The sequence below is a fragment of the Seriola aureovittata genome, chromosome 15, assembly GCF_021018895.1.
Source record: "Seriola aureovittata isolate HTS-2021-v1 ecotype China chromosome 15, ASM2101889v1, whole genome shotgun sequence".
NCBI lineage: Eukaryota > Metazoa > Chordata > Actinopteri > Carangiformes > Carangidae > Seriola > Seriola aureovittata.
The window spans coordinates 5,582,501-5,596,217 of NC_079378.1; the positions used below are offsets into that span (position 1 = coordinate 5,582,501).

General features: G+C 43.6%; 1 protein-coding gene and 1 long non-coding RNA gene across 4 annotated transcripts in view; one reads left to right on the forward strand and one right to left on the reverse strand.

Moving 5' to 3' along the window:
* Positions 1 to 4,644, reverse strand: part of LOC130182443 (uncharacterized) — a 4,978-nt gene extending 334 nt beyond the window's left edge. The window contains exons 1-3 of the long non-coding RNA XR_008829714.1: positions 4,413 to 4,644; positions 3,811 to 4,202; positions 1 to 3,480 (exon numbers count right to left, since the gene is read on the reverse strand). The exon at positions 1 to 3,480 is cut by the window's left edge and continues 334 nt beyond it. This is a non-coding gene — a long non-coding RNA (uncharacterized LOC130182443). The remainder of the gene's footprint in view (positions 3,481 to 3,810; positions 4,203 to 4,412) is intronic.
* klf8 (Kruppel like factor 8) overlaps positions 1 to 13,717 on the forward strand; it is a 71,094-nt gene that overhangs the window by 16,054 nt on the left and 41,323 nt on the right. For 2 of the 3 annotated variants that reach the window (XM_056397389.1, XM_056397390.1), the window contains exon 1: positions 4,782 to 4,991. The exons of the other annotated variant lie outside the window; for it this stretch is intronic. In XM_056397389.1, the coding sequence (XP_056253364.1) occupies positions 4,908 to 4,991 (84 nt within the window). In that variant the 5' untranslated portion in view covers positions 4,782 to 4,907. Of the gene's footprint in view, positions 1 to 4,781; positions 4,992 to 13,717 lie in introns of those variants that run through there. 3 annotated transcript variants of the gene reach the window in all.

Below are 13,717 nucleotides of genomic sequence, written 5' to 3' on the forward strand. Positions count from 1 at the left end.
ACCTCTTTTTCTTTTCTGATAGGCCAACGTCCCCGCTCAGCCAAGTGTAAACACGCTGCTTGATAACAACAATAATGTGGATTTTTTTTATTTTTAATTCTGGCATTACCAGTCAGGTTTATTTATGTGTGTTGCCTTTCACAACAGGTATAAACATGTTTGCTTTAAAACGTGGTCGGGTAACACACTGTACAAACTAGTTTAAAGAACACTGTGGTCTTAGAATATTGTTTGGACCTGGTCCTGGGTCCGGTGTTGGATTCTAGGACCCGATTGGACCAATGAAGACCTTGGCTGTGCGTCCTGCTTCCCATTTCTCTCTCGTGTTTTTATTTGGTTATTTTCTGTCAAAAGAAGGCAAAAAAAAAGCAGCTGTTTTATCTGTCTTAAGTGTCATATTTTAGGGGCTGTTGATGGAGGTGGGCCAGCCTCTGGTTTCTCTTTGACGTCTCCTCAGACTGTCTGACAGGCTGGAGCCGTGTCATAATTATTTCGCATTGTAAATCCTGTGAATTTGTGTCTTTGTGTCCGTTTGTGTCTGCACACACTCACTCATGTTTGAGGTTAGCTCTGGCCTGTGAGTACTTTGAATTCAGTGTAAGCTTTAGAGAAGTGCTCTGACCACGGCTTTGTGGTTTGGGCATGTGTGTGTGTGACTTTGTGCATGAAGTGCACATAGGGGTAATATGTAGCTAAGTTAGCGCAGAGTGCTCTAACTTTGTCTGCTGTGTGTGTGTGTGTGTGTGTGTGTGTGTGTGTGTGTGTGTGTGTGTGTAAAGAGACGAGGGTGTGTAGGGAAGTGGTGGCCGGCTTTGCGTCAACAGGGTGTGGTGTGATAACAGCCAGGCAGCTTCTCTCTTGCTCTCTTTCTAGGTCTCTCGCTCACTTGTTCTCTCTCTCTGCCAGCCAGATGGAGACACACCCAGTTCTTCTCTGCACTCCTCTGCGCACATGCACACGCACACACACACACACACACTGTGTGTTTGTCTGTTTTTTTTCTGACCAACATAAAACAAAAAAGAACAAAAAAAAAAAATCAAGAGGCAATAATCTGTCGCTGTGTTTTAGGTAGACAAACATGGTATAGACGGCTTTAAGTCTGCAGTAACTAAACTGCTGTTCCAAACACTTGGACAGAGATGGGTCATAGTTGGCTGGTTGCCAGTTAGCAGCATCTGTCAGCCATAAAAGAGCCAATCAGCAGCAACATGAGTCAACTAACAGAGCTCCAGAGGAGACCAAATAATCCAGGCCTAAACAGCAAGAGCACAAAATCCAGCATGTCCTCATGGGAACAGTCTGGAAAATCACGGTTAACATCTGGCAAACACAGAACAACTGCATCAACAAAGATCTCACGCTGAGACTAAACAAGTGGGACAAATAATGAACATGCACTAATTTACTTCATTTAAATGTCCACTAATCATTTTCTGTATATCAACAACAGATGAAACCAGTTTCATGTGAGAAATGTGTCGCATGGGTGAGGAGCCTGAGAATTATCACCAGTTTCAGCAGCTGTACGGAGCTTTTCAGCCTCTTTTAGCTCAGTCTTTTGGTTTTGTTGCACATTTGCTGTTTGGTTTCGGTTTCACCACTTTCCAGCAGCAGCAAAAAAAGAAAAAAAAAGCTTTGATAAACCTGCTGTATGCCACCTGTCCACCGGACCACCGCACAGCTGCATTAAAGCAGCAGGTTAGCAGCTAAAGGAGCAGGAGAAAAAGTTTAAGATACTAGATATTAACATGATTTAATGTCTTTATTACTTCCTTTCATACATAAACCATAGCGCACAGTGCTTTAAACACTAGCAAAGAAAAAGAAAACCAAATTAGCAAATCAAGCAACAGGTTGTAAGCGAGTGATGGAAAATAAGAGAAGTGGAAAGAGCAGAATAAAAAAAAAACTCAGGCATAAATGCATCTTAAAATGCTTCACAAAATGTATTTTAACACATATGGCCATTATCAAAATGAAAAAAATCAAAAGATAAATACAGTAAAATAATAATTCATGAAAGGGAAACACAGCACTGTACATAAAGGGTTAACTAAAATAGCGTAGCTGAGGGAAACCTTATATGACCCGTCGGTGCAGCAGTGTTATGGTAAATATGAACCTGCCAGTGAACCAGCGCCGCAGGATTCCTCAGTAATTCCCGCGTCGTGTGTCGGGTCCCCCACGGCTGAGAAAGTTCCCTCTTAGATTTTTGAGAAGAATAACCTGAACGATTTGGCCCAGGAATGTCAAACATGAACGATGTCTGTGGAGACTGATGCTGTCGTGTGATTGGCTGCACAGCTCTACTTACAAAGCACCGAAACGCCGTTGAAAGTTTGTTGATGTCAGCATAATAGACAGAAGTGGATTTGTAAAGCCAGTGCTAATAAACTATCAATATGATATTGGTCAATATTGACAGTTTCAGTAACTGATGATGCTTAAGGTAATTAGGATTTACTCATTTACTTATATGTTTAAGTAAAGGACTGCGAATCAAACCTCAATCATTTTGTTTATTGACTAAATTTTGCCCATTTTGCACAGGATGCTTGGTCAGATCCTTTATATTTTTCTGATCTGATATTGCAGATTTAAATAATAATTTTGTAAATTTTAAGCTTGTTGTTTTAAGGTGGCTACATCCTTTTATATGATAAGTTATTCCTTATAAGACAACAAAAGAATTTTGGCTAATTTTACTGATATAAAAATGAAGAAATGTACAAGGTAATGGGAAGAAATTATGAAATTTCTAGTGGTATTGAAACCCAGATGTTAGTAACAATAATTAAGTCATATTCTACTAGAAAAAAAAAAAAAAGTCTATATCTTTGAATATATGTTTATTTTGACATTTTTCATACAAAAGTAGTAGCACCTGCAGTGGCACCTAAATACAGACTGTGCAAATGGGGAAAAACACTCAACCAGACGATGAAAACAGTCCATCTGTTGTTCTAATAATGACAAAGAGAACAACGGGCGAGTGCTAAAAGCGTGTGCGTTCGCATGAAAACCAAGAAAAGAATGAAAATTGGAAAACCCATATTAACCGAAGAGTAATCCTGAGTCTGTTTTGAAATGAAAGACTGAATGAAAGAAATAATTTTCTTAGTTGTGACGCTCTCTGCCAGAAATAAAGTAGTTCTCTTGAATTTACTGTGAAATTGAATGTGTGCTCAGCTTAAAAAAAAACAAAACAAACGTCATTGTCACCTCAGCTTCCTATAATCTCGCACTCATCCCCCGCTCGTTTTCTCCATTTCTTCCTCTCTGCCCTCACTTCTCATGACGGACAATATCGCTCAACAGCAATGACCTTTGACCCCGCGGCCAGCAAACACCTCTGGCTCGTCAATGTTGACTCATCCCCCTCCCGTTGTTGTCGGAGACTGACGGGCAGTTGTCAGCTGTTGTTTTGACTTTCTTTGCACTTCGGTCGGAGCTCTGAGGTTAGATAAGACAAGGGTGCTGTGTGTGTGTGTGTGTGTGTGTGTGTGTGTGTGTGTGTGTGTGTGTGTGTGTGTGTGTGTGTGTGTGTGTGTGTGTGTGTGTGTGTGTGTGTGTGTGTGTGAGAGAGAGAGAGAGAGAGAGAGACATGCCATTGCAAGCCTTAAGTTACAGAGAATTTGTGCAACTTGTTGATTATAGAATCCAGGCTGAACTTTTGGGGACACTAGTTTTTATACAGACATGAGTAGATGTTAATATTGTGGTGAAATTTCAGCACAGGCAGAGGCGTGATGCTACACAGTTTGCCACAGGGTTTTCTTGTAGTTCCTACTTCTACTTTTCACTTACTGTAAATTGACACTTTAATACGGTGCTCGCACCACAGCGCCGGTCTGCAGTTCTGCTTTTACGGCTCGCTCGTGTCGCTTTGAATGGCAGACGACGCAAAAAAGGTGTTTGTGCAGATCGTGGTTTGCAGAGCGGTTGGTTGGTATTCATGTACAATCATGATGACATCTTGGCCTTTTCACATTGACCGCAAACCGTACAGCGGCATCCGGGTACAGTGGCTGCTCCTCACTCTTCACCAGAACCTCTTCTCTACTTTACTTCAAAGTAATAACAGTATTTCCAGTTTTCCTGCTGTGACACCTGTTCGCTTCTCCACCGACACCTTGTCACATTTACTTGATATTTGTGATATTGGACACTGTGCTCATTCTGTAGAGGCTGGTAAGAGGCTGAAATTCAAAAAAAAGTGTGAAGTGAAGTTGGGTTTTAGTTTTAAGTTACACTTTTACTTTCCCTTTTGCATTGTCTGTCTATTTTTTTAAAACAATATTCCCTTTTAGCAAGAGCTGAAACAATCGGTTGGTTAATCAATCTTCTGATTGACATTAAGCAGAAATGAGGAAAAATGTCACATATTGCCTAAACTCCCATCTTCTCACCTGTGACGATTTACTGCTTTTCTTCGTATTCTGCGACATTAAACTGAATATTTTTGGCTTTTGAACATTTTGTCAACTTAATATTTCATCAATTTCCAGATTTTTAATAAACCGAGCAATTAATAGGTAATCCAGAGACAGAAATGGAGAGATCAACAATTGATCATGACACCCCACCCTCCCCCCCGGCACTGTGCACAGCTCCAGGCGGGAGGCCCCCCTCTGACGACCCTGGCCCTTTAAGAGGCGGTGGTCTCCTGTTAGAAGTACTGAAGGAGGGTGGGGGGAGTGAAACTGTCAGGGAGTGGTCGGGGGGTGGGGGGAGTGGGGGGAGTGGGGGGCGTGTGGGGGTGGTGGAGATAAGTTTGTCTCGTCTGCCACAGTGTGAAGCAGAAGTAGATGTGTAGTTTCTGTTTTGTTGTCTTACAAATGTTTGTGTGTAATCAACATTAAAAACAGAACTAAGACCGGAGAGTAAAAGGCTGCAGGAGGGGTATGAAGAGGAGACGCGTCCTGGGGAGAGAGTTGTATGAGTTAAATGAGGAGGAGGAGGAGGAGGAGGAGGAAGACGACAGACATGTAAGGTCACAGCTGTTTGCAAGAGAGGGTGAGAGAAAAACTTCCCTCTTTCCTCTCTGTCTCTCTACGGCTTTTGTTTCTTATTTGACACTGACTTCTCTGGTTTTTCAGTCGCTCCTCCTCTCTTTCATTTCTTTCTGTCCTCACAATTCCTCCTCTCCTCTCCTCTCCTCTCCTCTCCTCTCCTCTCCTCTCAGGACAATATAGAGCTGGCACTGCTTGGCACAGTGAGAGCCTCAGGCCACAGCAACATGGCGCGCAGTTGCATGCAACGTACACACATGAGGACAGGAAAGAAAAATGAATGAGCGGGAATCGCACGGGAGGAGTGTTTCATTGTCTCTGTCATTTCCCCCGTGTTGCACAGAAAACTTTCCGAGAGGGCAAACACAAAATGTGCAGGGTCACTGAGCAAAAAAAAAAAAAAAAAAGTTGAACTTTTGCCGCAGTGCACCATCATTATCATCATCATCATCATCATCATCATCATTACACTGTGTCGGCCTGTAGATGGCTCTGACTGTTAGTAACGTGTTGAAAAGTAGGGAAGTTCTGATCATGGTTTGACCTTGATTGTTTAATTCTTCTATCTTGTTCCACCTTTCGCCACATTAGCAGTGTGACAGTGTCAGTCATCGCACTATGTCTCACCCGACAATGAATAGACTGCCATGATACATCCCCTGTGGTGGTTCCCTGACATCTCAGGATTCATTTTAATAACGTTGTCGATCCTTTCAAGTTTTCATCTGGCGGCTTGACAATTTTCATTTGTGCAGATTATTTATTTTACGACCAAACACCTGCAAGATTCAGCTTTTAGTTTCGCTAACATGCTACACTAAGATGGTGAAGATGATAAACGTTACACATGCACAACATCTTGTCATTGTGAGCACGTTACCATCCTGTTAACATGTAGCTCAAACACAGAGCCACTGGCATGGCTGTAGGCTCTTGTTTTTACATCCGCACAGTTCATACTGAGGCCACAGTGTGCCTGCATTAGCAGCAGCAGCAGCAGCAGCAGAACAGCTCAGCTTTAAGAAAATGTAATTGTGATTTTCTCACCAGGACCTGAAGCAACACACCTGCACCTGCGCAGCTCCCTGTGTATTGTCAGTGCAGGACTGTTTTTGGTCTGATCTGTTTGTTTTCTGTATCTGAGGTGATAAAAGTTCTATTAGACTTTTTTGAAGGATTATCTCCATATTTTGCTACATCTGGATTTTCAGAACGAGCACTGCTTTGTTGCTGCTGTTGTTGTTGCTGCTGTTGTTGTTGTTGTTGTTGTTAATACAGGTTTTTAGTGGCATGGCCCTTTAACACCCAACCAGCCTCCACCAAACGCCTAACTGCCTGTCTCATCTCTGTCACTTATTAACCAAGCCCCACCCTTTCCCTGCACACACACACACACACACACACACACACACACACACACACACACACACACACACACACACACACACATACAAACACACATGAGTTTTTGTATGTTTTCCTCTGCAGGCTCCTTCCCTCAGAGAGGGTCCTCTTGCTTCTCAGGGCTGAGACCATATGGGGAGCGGTGTGTGTGTGTGTGTGTGTGTGTGTGTGTGTGTGTGTGTGTGTGTGTGTGCGTGTGTGTGCGTGTGCGTGAGGGACTCCAGTTACAAGAGTTGTACAATGTTTGGACCCTCGACTGGAAACCAATGGGAACTGACCTCCCCGCCCTCTCCCAACTTATCAGCCCCACCTTCTCTCCTCTCCTCTCCTCTTCTCTTGTATTTCACTGCAGCCATTCCCCTTCAATTTAAAATTAGTCCAAGGTTCAAGTCTATGTCGAATGTCATTGGCCAGTTTGACCAACCGACAGAGTGTCATAAATATCTGCCATGTTTGACTTGGATGAGACTCAAGCGGTAGTTGTGGCACAGCGGGACACACACCTTCCTGACCTGTGTTTGAACTAGTCCTGCCTGTCCTCTGCTGTTTGGTGTACCTGTCCTTTGCCCACTGATAACTGGTCCAACCTAAAGGAAGTGATTTCATATCCAACTGTTTCCTTCAGCTCCTCAGTTTTTCTTTGTGAGAAATATTTGAGTGAATCTACAGATACTGTCAGACAGTGAGTGGCTGCAGCGGTGGCATTGGCGGCGGCGGCGGCATTCTTTGTTTCCAATGTATACATGACAGCAGTCTGAGTGTGAGCAGCTATTTGCTGCTGCCGTCTGAGCTGATGGTGAACTTTTTCAGTGACCATGGCAACCACAGAGATGATACAGGAGTTCATTTTAATGGTGTCTGAGCTCTCTGAGTACAACTTATGCTTTTATGGGTGGGTGGGGGGGGGTGGGGGGGGGGGGCGGCAATCAGACCTTCGCATCCACTTCACACAGTGATTGGCCAGTCGTGTGGAAGTGAGAACGGAGTTATTGGATTGAACTTCTGCTTCCTTTTTTCATGTGAACAACTAAGTGCAACACAAAGAATTTCCTCCATGAGATGTAGTCAAAAAATTGTGCGACGTCATCCCCATTCCCAAATGATATCCCGTCTCTCTCCTCGCTTTGACCGCCACCTTTTCACCCTTCACTTCGTCTTTCGAGCCGTTTGTGACATAAACGGGCTGTAAAACGTCAGATTGTAATGTTGTTGATTTGTTTCTGAAGCTGCCAGTTTGGACCAACATTCAACCAGGAGCAGCTCCGTGCTGAGCAGTGATTTTTTTTTTTGACACTGTGGTCGTCAACCTAAAGAGGTTTCTCACGCACAGAACCATTTAACAGAGAGGAAGATATTTCTCTGAGCGTCACAAACACTGTGAAATCTTTGTATGGTCTCAGTTTGAGCCAGTACAAATGAAGAAATCAGGATGTCCTCGTGGCCTTTGCGGTTTAAGATGCTAACCATGAAATCGCATCGTCCCACAGTTTGAGTTTGACCAGGGACCGTTCTTCCTGGACCCTAATCTGTCTCTCTCTTCCCGCCTTTTCCACTCTCATCTCTCCACTGTACTCTCTCTAACAAAGGCTGAAAAATACTTCAAAATAGAGCAAAAAAAAATTTCACAGGGCTGCAGGACGGGCTCGGAGAGACTGGGAGACCTTTTAATGCTCTCCTTATTGATCAAGCTCTAACCAACCTGGTTCTCCTGCAGTACGTCCTTTATGCCTCTCTCTGCTGACAAATGTCCAAATCATCCTAAAGATGCCCCCCCCCCTTCTGTGACTGAATCTGATCATCCACTGCTTTTGCACTTACAAATTACTGTTTTATATCTGAAAGCTATCGGCAGTGTGTCAGGGGGGATGTTAGACGGCGCTATGAACTGAGAATGAACCCACAGCGGTATGAGGAGGCGGCCATGATGGAGGGGGGAAAAAAAGCCTTCTGCCTCCCTCTTTTAGTTTGGTTTTTTCTCTTCCTTCTTCTCGTGCTGATTGTGCTCTCAGTTACGTCCAATGACTGCGAACCCCGGACTGAAGCCACTGCTGCTGCACAGTTAGGTAATCGCATTATAAAAGGCAACACTGAGTTTAATCGAGGCAGAAAACAGATAGAAACGGAAAACTGGAGCCAAATTATCTTCATCTGCACTTCTGATGGGAAGGACTGAATGTTGTGTGTCTGTTTCTGTGTGTGTATGTGTGTGTGTGTGTGTGTGTGTGTGTGTGTGTGTGTGTGTGTGTGTGTGTGTGTGTGTGTGTGTGTGTGTGTGTGTGTGTGTGTGCCTTCGATGGGGTTTTTTTGGAACAGCTTGGGAAAAATTGCTGCGTGTGCGTTCATGGGTGTGGGCATAACCAGACATGGAAACGTGTGCATCTACGTGCGTGTGGGTGTGTGTGTGTGAACCCTTTCGGGGCATGAGCAGAGTGCGGCTGACTGGGGCAATCCCCCACCCCCCACCCAAAACACACGCACACACACACACAAGCACAACCACACACACACACACACACACACACACACACACACACACACACACACACACAACCACACACACACACACACACACACACACAGGGCTGGGGGCTTTGGAGAGAGGCAGTGGAGCAGTGACAGAGAGGAGAGCGCTGACCCAGATAGTCTCTCTGTCCCACCCTCTCTCTCTCTCTCTCTGTCTCTCTGTCCCACCCTCTCTCTCTCTCTCTCTCTGTCTCTCTGTCCCACCCTCTCTCTCTCTCTCTCTCTCTCTCTCTCTCTCTCTCTCTCTCCCATACACTGTAAAAAATAAGCTCATCAAGGGTTTTTATTGCTCACTAATGTAATCATGGATTTAAATAAGGCTGTATCTTTAGATAATGGTCATTATCTACTAATCTTTTAGTAATCTTTGAGTTTTTTCTTTTTTTTATTCTAGAAAATATCTCTCAGAAAATGGTGAAAAATGTCAAGTCAAAGAACACGTCCACATTAATGCAGTTAAATTTACGCATCACTTTGGCCACGTTTACACCTGGCGTCCACTCCGCTCCGGATATTTCGAGCCCCTCAAACGGAAACGCTGCTGGCCCTGCGTCAGTTTGAAAAACTCCAGGGTTGCGTTTTAGTCTGGAGGGGCAGAAGCTGAGACTTTCGAAAACGATGAGGCAGACACCCACGTCTGCTTCCTGATTGGGTTTTATCAATCTCAACTTATCCTTCTCCCAAGCTATATTTTCCCACCGCCAACTGCAGAAAAGGCAATCTGCTTCCTGTTTACACCGACACAAACAAAGCCCAGTGTACGTGAATGTGTCATGTGATATATGCTGTCGGGCAGGTTAGCATGGATGTAAGATTATTTCTGACACAGAGCTAAAAGGCTCGTCTGGACAGTTTTAAAACAGCGTTTTCAAATGAAAATGTATTAGCGTGGATGTAGCCGAAGCTGACGGTTTTTAAATTTTAAAACACCACCCTAGCAGGTGCAGGGAACCCAGAGCTTATGCAAAACACAAAAGTCACCACTTGGCACCTTTGTGATCTCATACTTTAAATGTTAGTTTAGCTGATTACACAGCACAGTGTCACTTACCTGTGTTCATGATGATGCTGATAAGGTAATGAAGGCTGTGTTAACTGCAATTAAATCACCCTTATATATATATATATATATATATATATGTGTGCGTGTGTGTGTGTGTGTGTGTTAATGAGAATAACTCAATCATGGATTCGGCCATATTCAAACATAGTATAAGTGACAAAGAGATTAAACTGTTTCCCTCTTGTTTCACTGTGTTTTAGTGTTTTAGTGTTGACACAGGATGTTTCAAATGAAAACAGCATTTCAAAGATTTGACGTCTTAGTCTAAACCAAAGCGATGTCTCGAAATGACTTGTGTTGTCTGACCAACAGTCCAAAACCTAAATATATTCAATCTACAATATTGATTATAAAAGAGAGGAAAAGCTGCAAAATCTCATATTTGAGAAGCTGGAACCAGCAAATGAATGATTAGTCAACTGTCGTTTCAGTACTAGATTTAAATACACTCTGCCGATTACTCATCACTCCAAAGGTGTGAAGGCAAATGTGATTTGAAGGATTTTTAAAAGCCTGTGAAAGGCTCTAAACTGCAGCAAAAAGAATTTGCCCAGATCTGGTGCTTTCAATACGATGTGAACAGCGATGTAATTTCTGGAACAGTGATCTCAGCATGCTGATATGTCGGTCTTTGGCAACGGAGTCGACACGTTTCATTTTGTACATTGTTTTAGCTCTGTGTCACAGCTTTCTAATTTTATGTTATCGTTTTGGTTGACAGATTTGAAAAAAAAAAGAAAAGTTCTGTATGTTTTTGCCTTCTACCGCTGAGAACTGAGCTTTTCATGAACACTATCCAGAGCGTTTTGTACATGTGATCACACGCTGCATGTGTTGGTACTGTTGAATCATTCTCTGTGTGTGTGTGTGTGTGTGTGGTGTGTGTGTGTGTGTGTGTGTGTGTGTGTGTGTGTGTGTGTGTCAGACGACTCCATGAGGATAAAAACTGTAATTGAAAAAAACCCTGAAACGAACATGAAACAGGCAGAGCCACGTGTGAGAGGAGGAGGTGAATCACACGAAACCTGCGCTTGCTTCATTTTTCTCAGTGTATTCAGCTGTTTGAATGCAAAGTAAGAATATTTGGGAGGTCATCACTTCTTGCAGCAGGTCTCATCCACCACCCTTCCTGTCGAGCCTCCATCATATCTGTCTTACTGGTGCTGCCACCTCCTCTCACCGTCCCGCAGCAGAAAAATGCAATATTTTCATTTCCTGTGAAAGCATTTGGGGAAGTGGATGACCTGAATGTACAGTGTGTTGCTTTAAACTCCACTGAATGTTGTCATTCCTTTTTTCTAGTGAGGTAGTGACAGGATATGAATACTGCTCTGAATCCCAGACCAAGACGCAGAAAGTAAATGCCCCCCCCCCCCCCCCCCCCCCCCCCCCCTCTGAGAAACACCGTCCCATGACTCCACTCCTCAGCTCCCTACAGCTCAGCAGTAACAGACTGGTTGTTCTGAGCGGGTGTGAATGTGTGGGACCGCATGAGGATGAAGCAGAGCGTTCAGTTCACGCTCAGTCAGCCCCTCGCCAGATAAAAATAGATTTTAAAAATGTTCAGATCGGCCTGTTTGGAGCCCGGAGACAGATCCTCTAGTGGACGGCCGCAGAGCGACTCCGCAACAAACCCAACTTCCCTCCAAAAAGTACAAGTCAGTGAGTGATGACCTCAGCACTGCCGCCAACGTCCCCTCATTGTGATGTCTATAACTGATGATACTTTGTATCATTGTCCCATCTATTGATTATTCTTTCTTTTGACTAATCATTGAGTCTATTAAATATAAAAAATGATCATCACAGCAGTCCAAAAGATATGATATTGTATTAATAACGCTATGTAAAGAGAGAAAAGCAGCGACTCGTCACATTAATTAAGATGGAGCTAGTGAATGTGTGCCAGTTTTCAGGTGATTGATGACTCAAATTGACTCTACCTCAGCTCTGCCCACTGCCGTGCTCTTCCTAATCCGGAAACTGATAAAATGCCACCTTCACATTCATGTTTTTCAAGCTCAATATTCCAAATAATTTTAGTTTTCGTCACCGAGCATCGCAGAAAATTGATTTACAATCTCCACCACAGAGAGCTGTTTTTTTTTTTTTTGTAGTGTACGGAAAAACTGAAAAGTAAAGAAAAACATATAATTAGCAAACAGATACCAAAAGAAACACAAAACCCAAATGTATGTATTCACATTGTCCACCAGAGGGAGCGTTTTTTTATAGAAACATACAGAAACGCAATTCATGCTAAATAAGAAAGGCATACTAAAAACATAACAAACAGATGATAAAACAATCACAAAACAACAAGGTGGAGGTTTTGTGTTGTCCAGCAGCGGGAGATGTTTCAGCTCATGAAACATGTCGCCGCATTCACCTCGCCAAACAAGAAGTGGTTTGTTTTGTTGACTTTGATCTTCACTGCCGTTACGACCGATTTAAAGACACACATGTTTGTTATTTGTTTTTTATTATTCATAGTTATTTGAAACTTGCAAACAGACTTAGAAATTTCCCATGTTTGTTTCTTGCGTACGTCCTCGTCTGATTATGTAGTTGTGCAGCTTTTAAATCTGTGTCACGGCGGCCCTGGTCCTCTGTCTGTCTTTCTTCCACGTCCCTCTCTACCCCCACCCCAACTTCCTGTGGTGGGATCAGAGGCTGACAGGGTCACACCCACCCCACCCTTTTTTTTTTTTTTTTTTATTCCTGGAACTCCACAGTGGGACCCCTTCTCTTGGGGGGGGGGGGGCACACACTCTCACACATACATACATACACTCACACATACATACTCTTGTCACTCCTCATTTACACACACAACATGCGCATACACACTCATGCAGTCTATCACTACTCGTTAGTGCTGCTCCACACACACACACACACACACACACACACACACACACACACACACACACATACACACACATCCTGACCCCCCCCCACTGTACTCCTTCCCCTCGACTGCCTCGTCTGCCAGCAGATGTGGATCAAGCTGGATTTGCAGAAGACTCCCAGTGTTTGCTTCATTCTGCTCGACGTGGTAGAAAGGGTGCGGTTTATAAGCTGAAGCACAACTCCAGTAAAGTCCAGACAACTTAAAATTTCAATTTAATGTGTGTGTGTGTCTTTTTGTTCTGTGATTTATTGCGCAACATGCTGCTGTCTAAACTGTCCTGGAGCACTTAACTCCACCCAGCTGGAGCTCCAGATTAGGTTAAAACAAACACCAAAGAATTACGTGCAAATCCTGTTGGATCCAGGTCTGGCTGCAGCGTGTAACCCTTCCAATCCAAACAGGTCATTAAGAATTCTGAAAGGGTACTACAACAAATATATCCCCTCCTCTGTTCACCTGTACGGTCAGTATCTTCCCACCTGTAGGGAGGGGAGGTTTCTGTATTTATTAGTCCTGATAATGCTTAACTTTCCTGGGTAAATGGTAGAATCATGAAGTTTTAATGCGGAAGGATTTTTATAAACCTCAGCTGGAAGTGAGGGAGTGTGTTTGACTTGAAGCCGCTGGTGGAGTTTTGCCCTTCAGCTGTGCCGTCTGCAGCCTTCAGCTTCTTCCAACAGACAATAACAAATCCTCCCTCCTCCAGACCGTCCGTCACTTACCTAAAAATGTAAACAATACGGCCGTTTCACAACTAAAAGACGAGCTTCGTATCACCTCTGGCTGCGGAGCACCAAA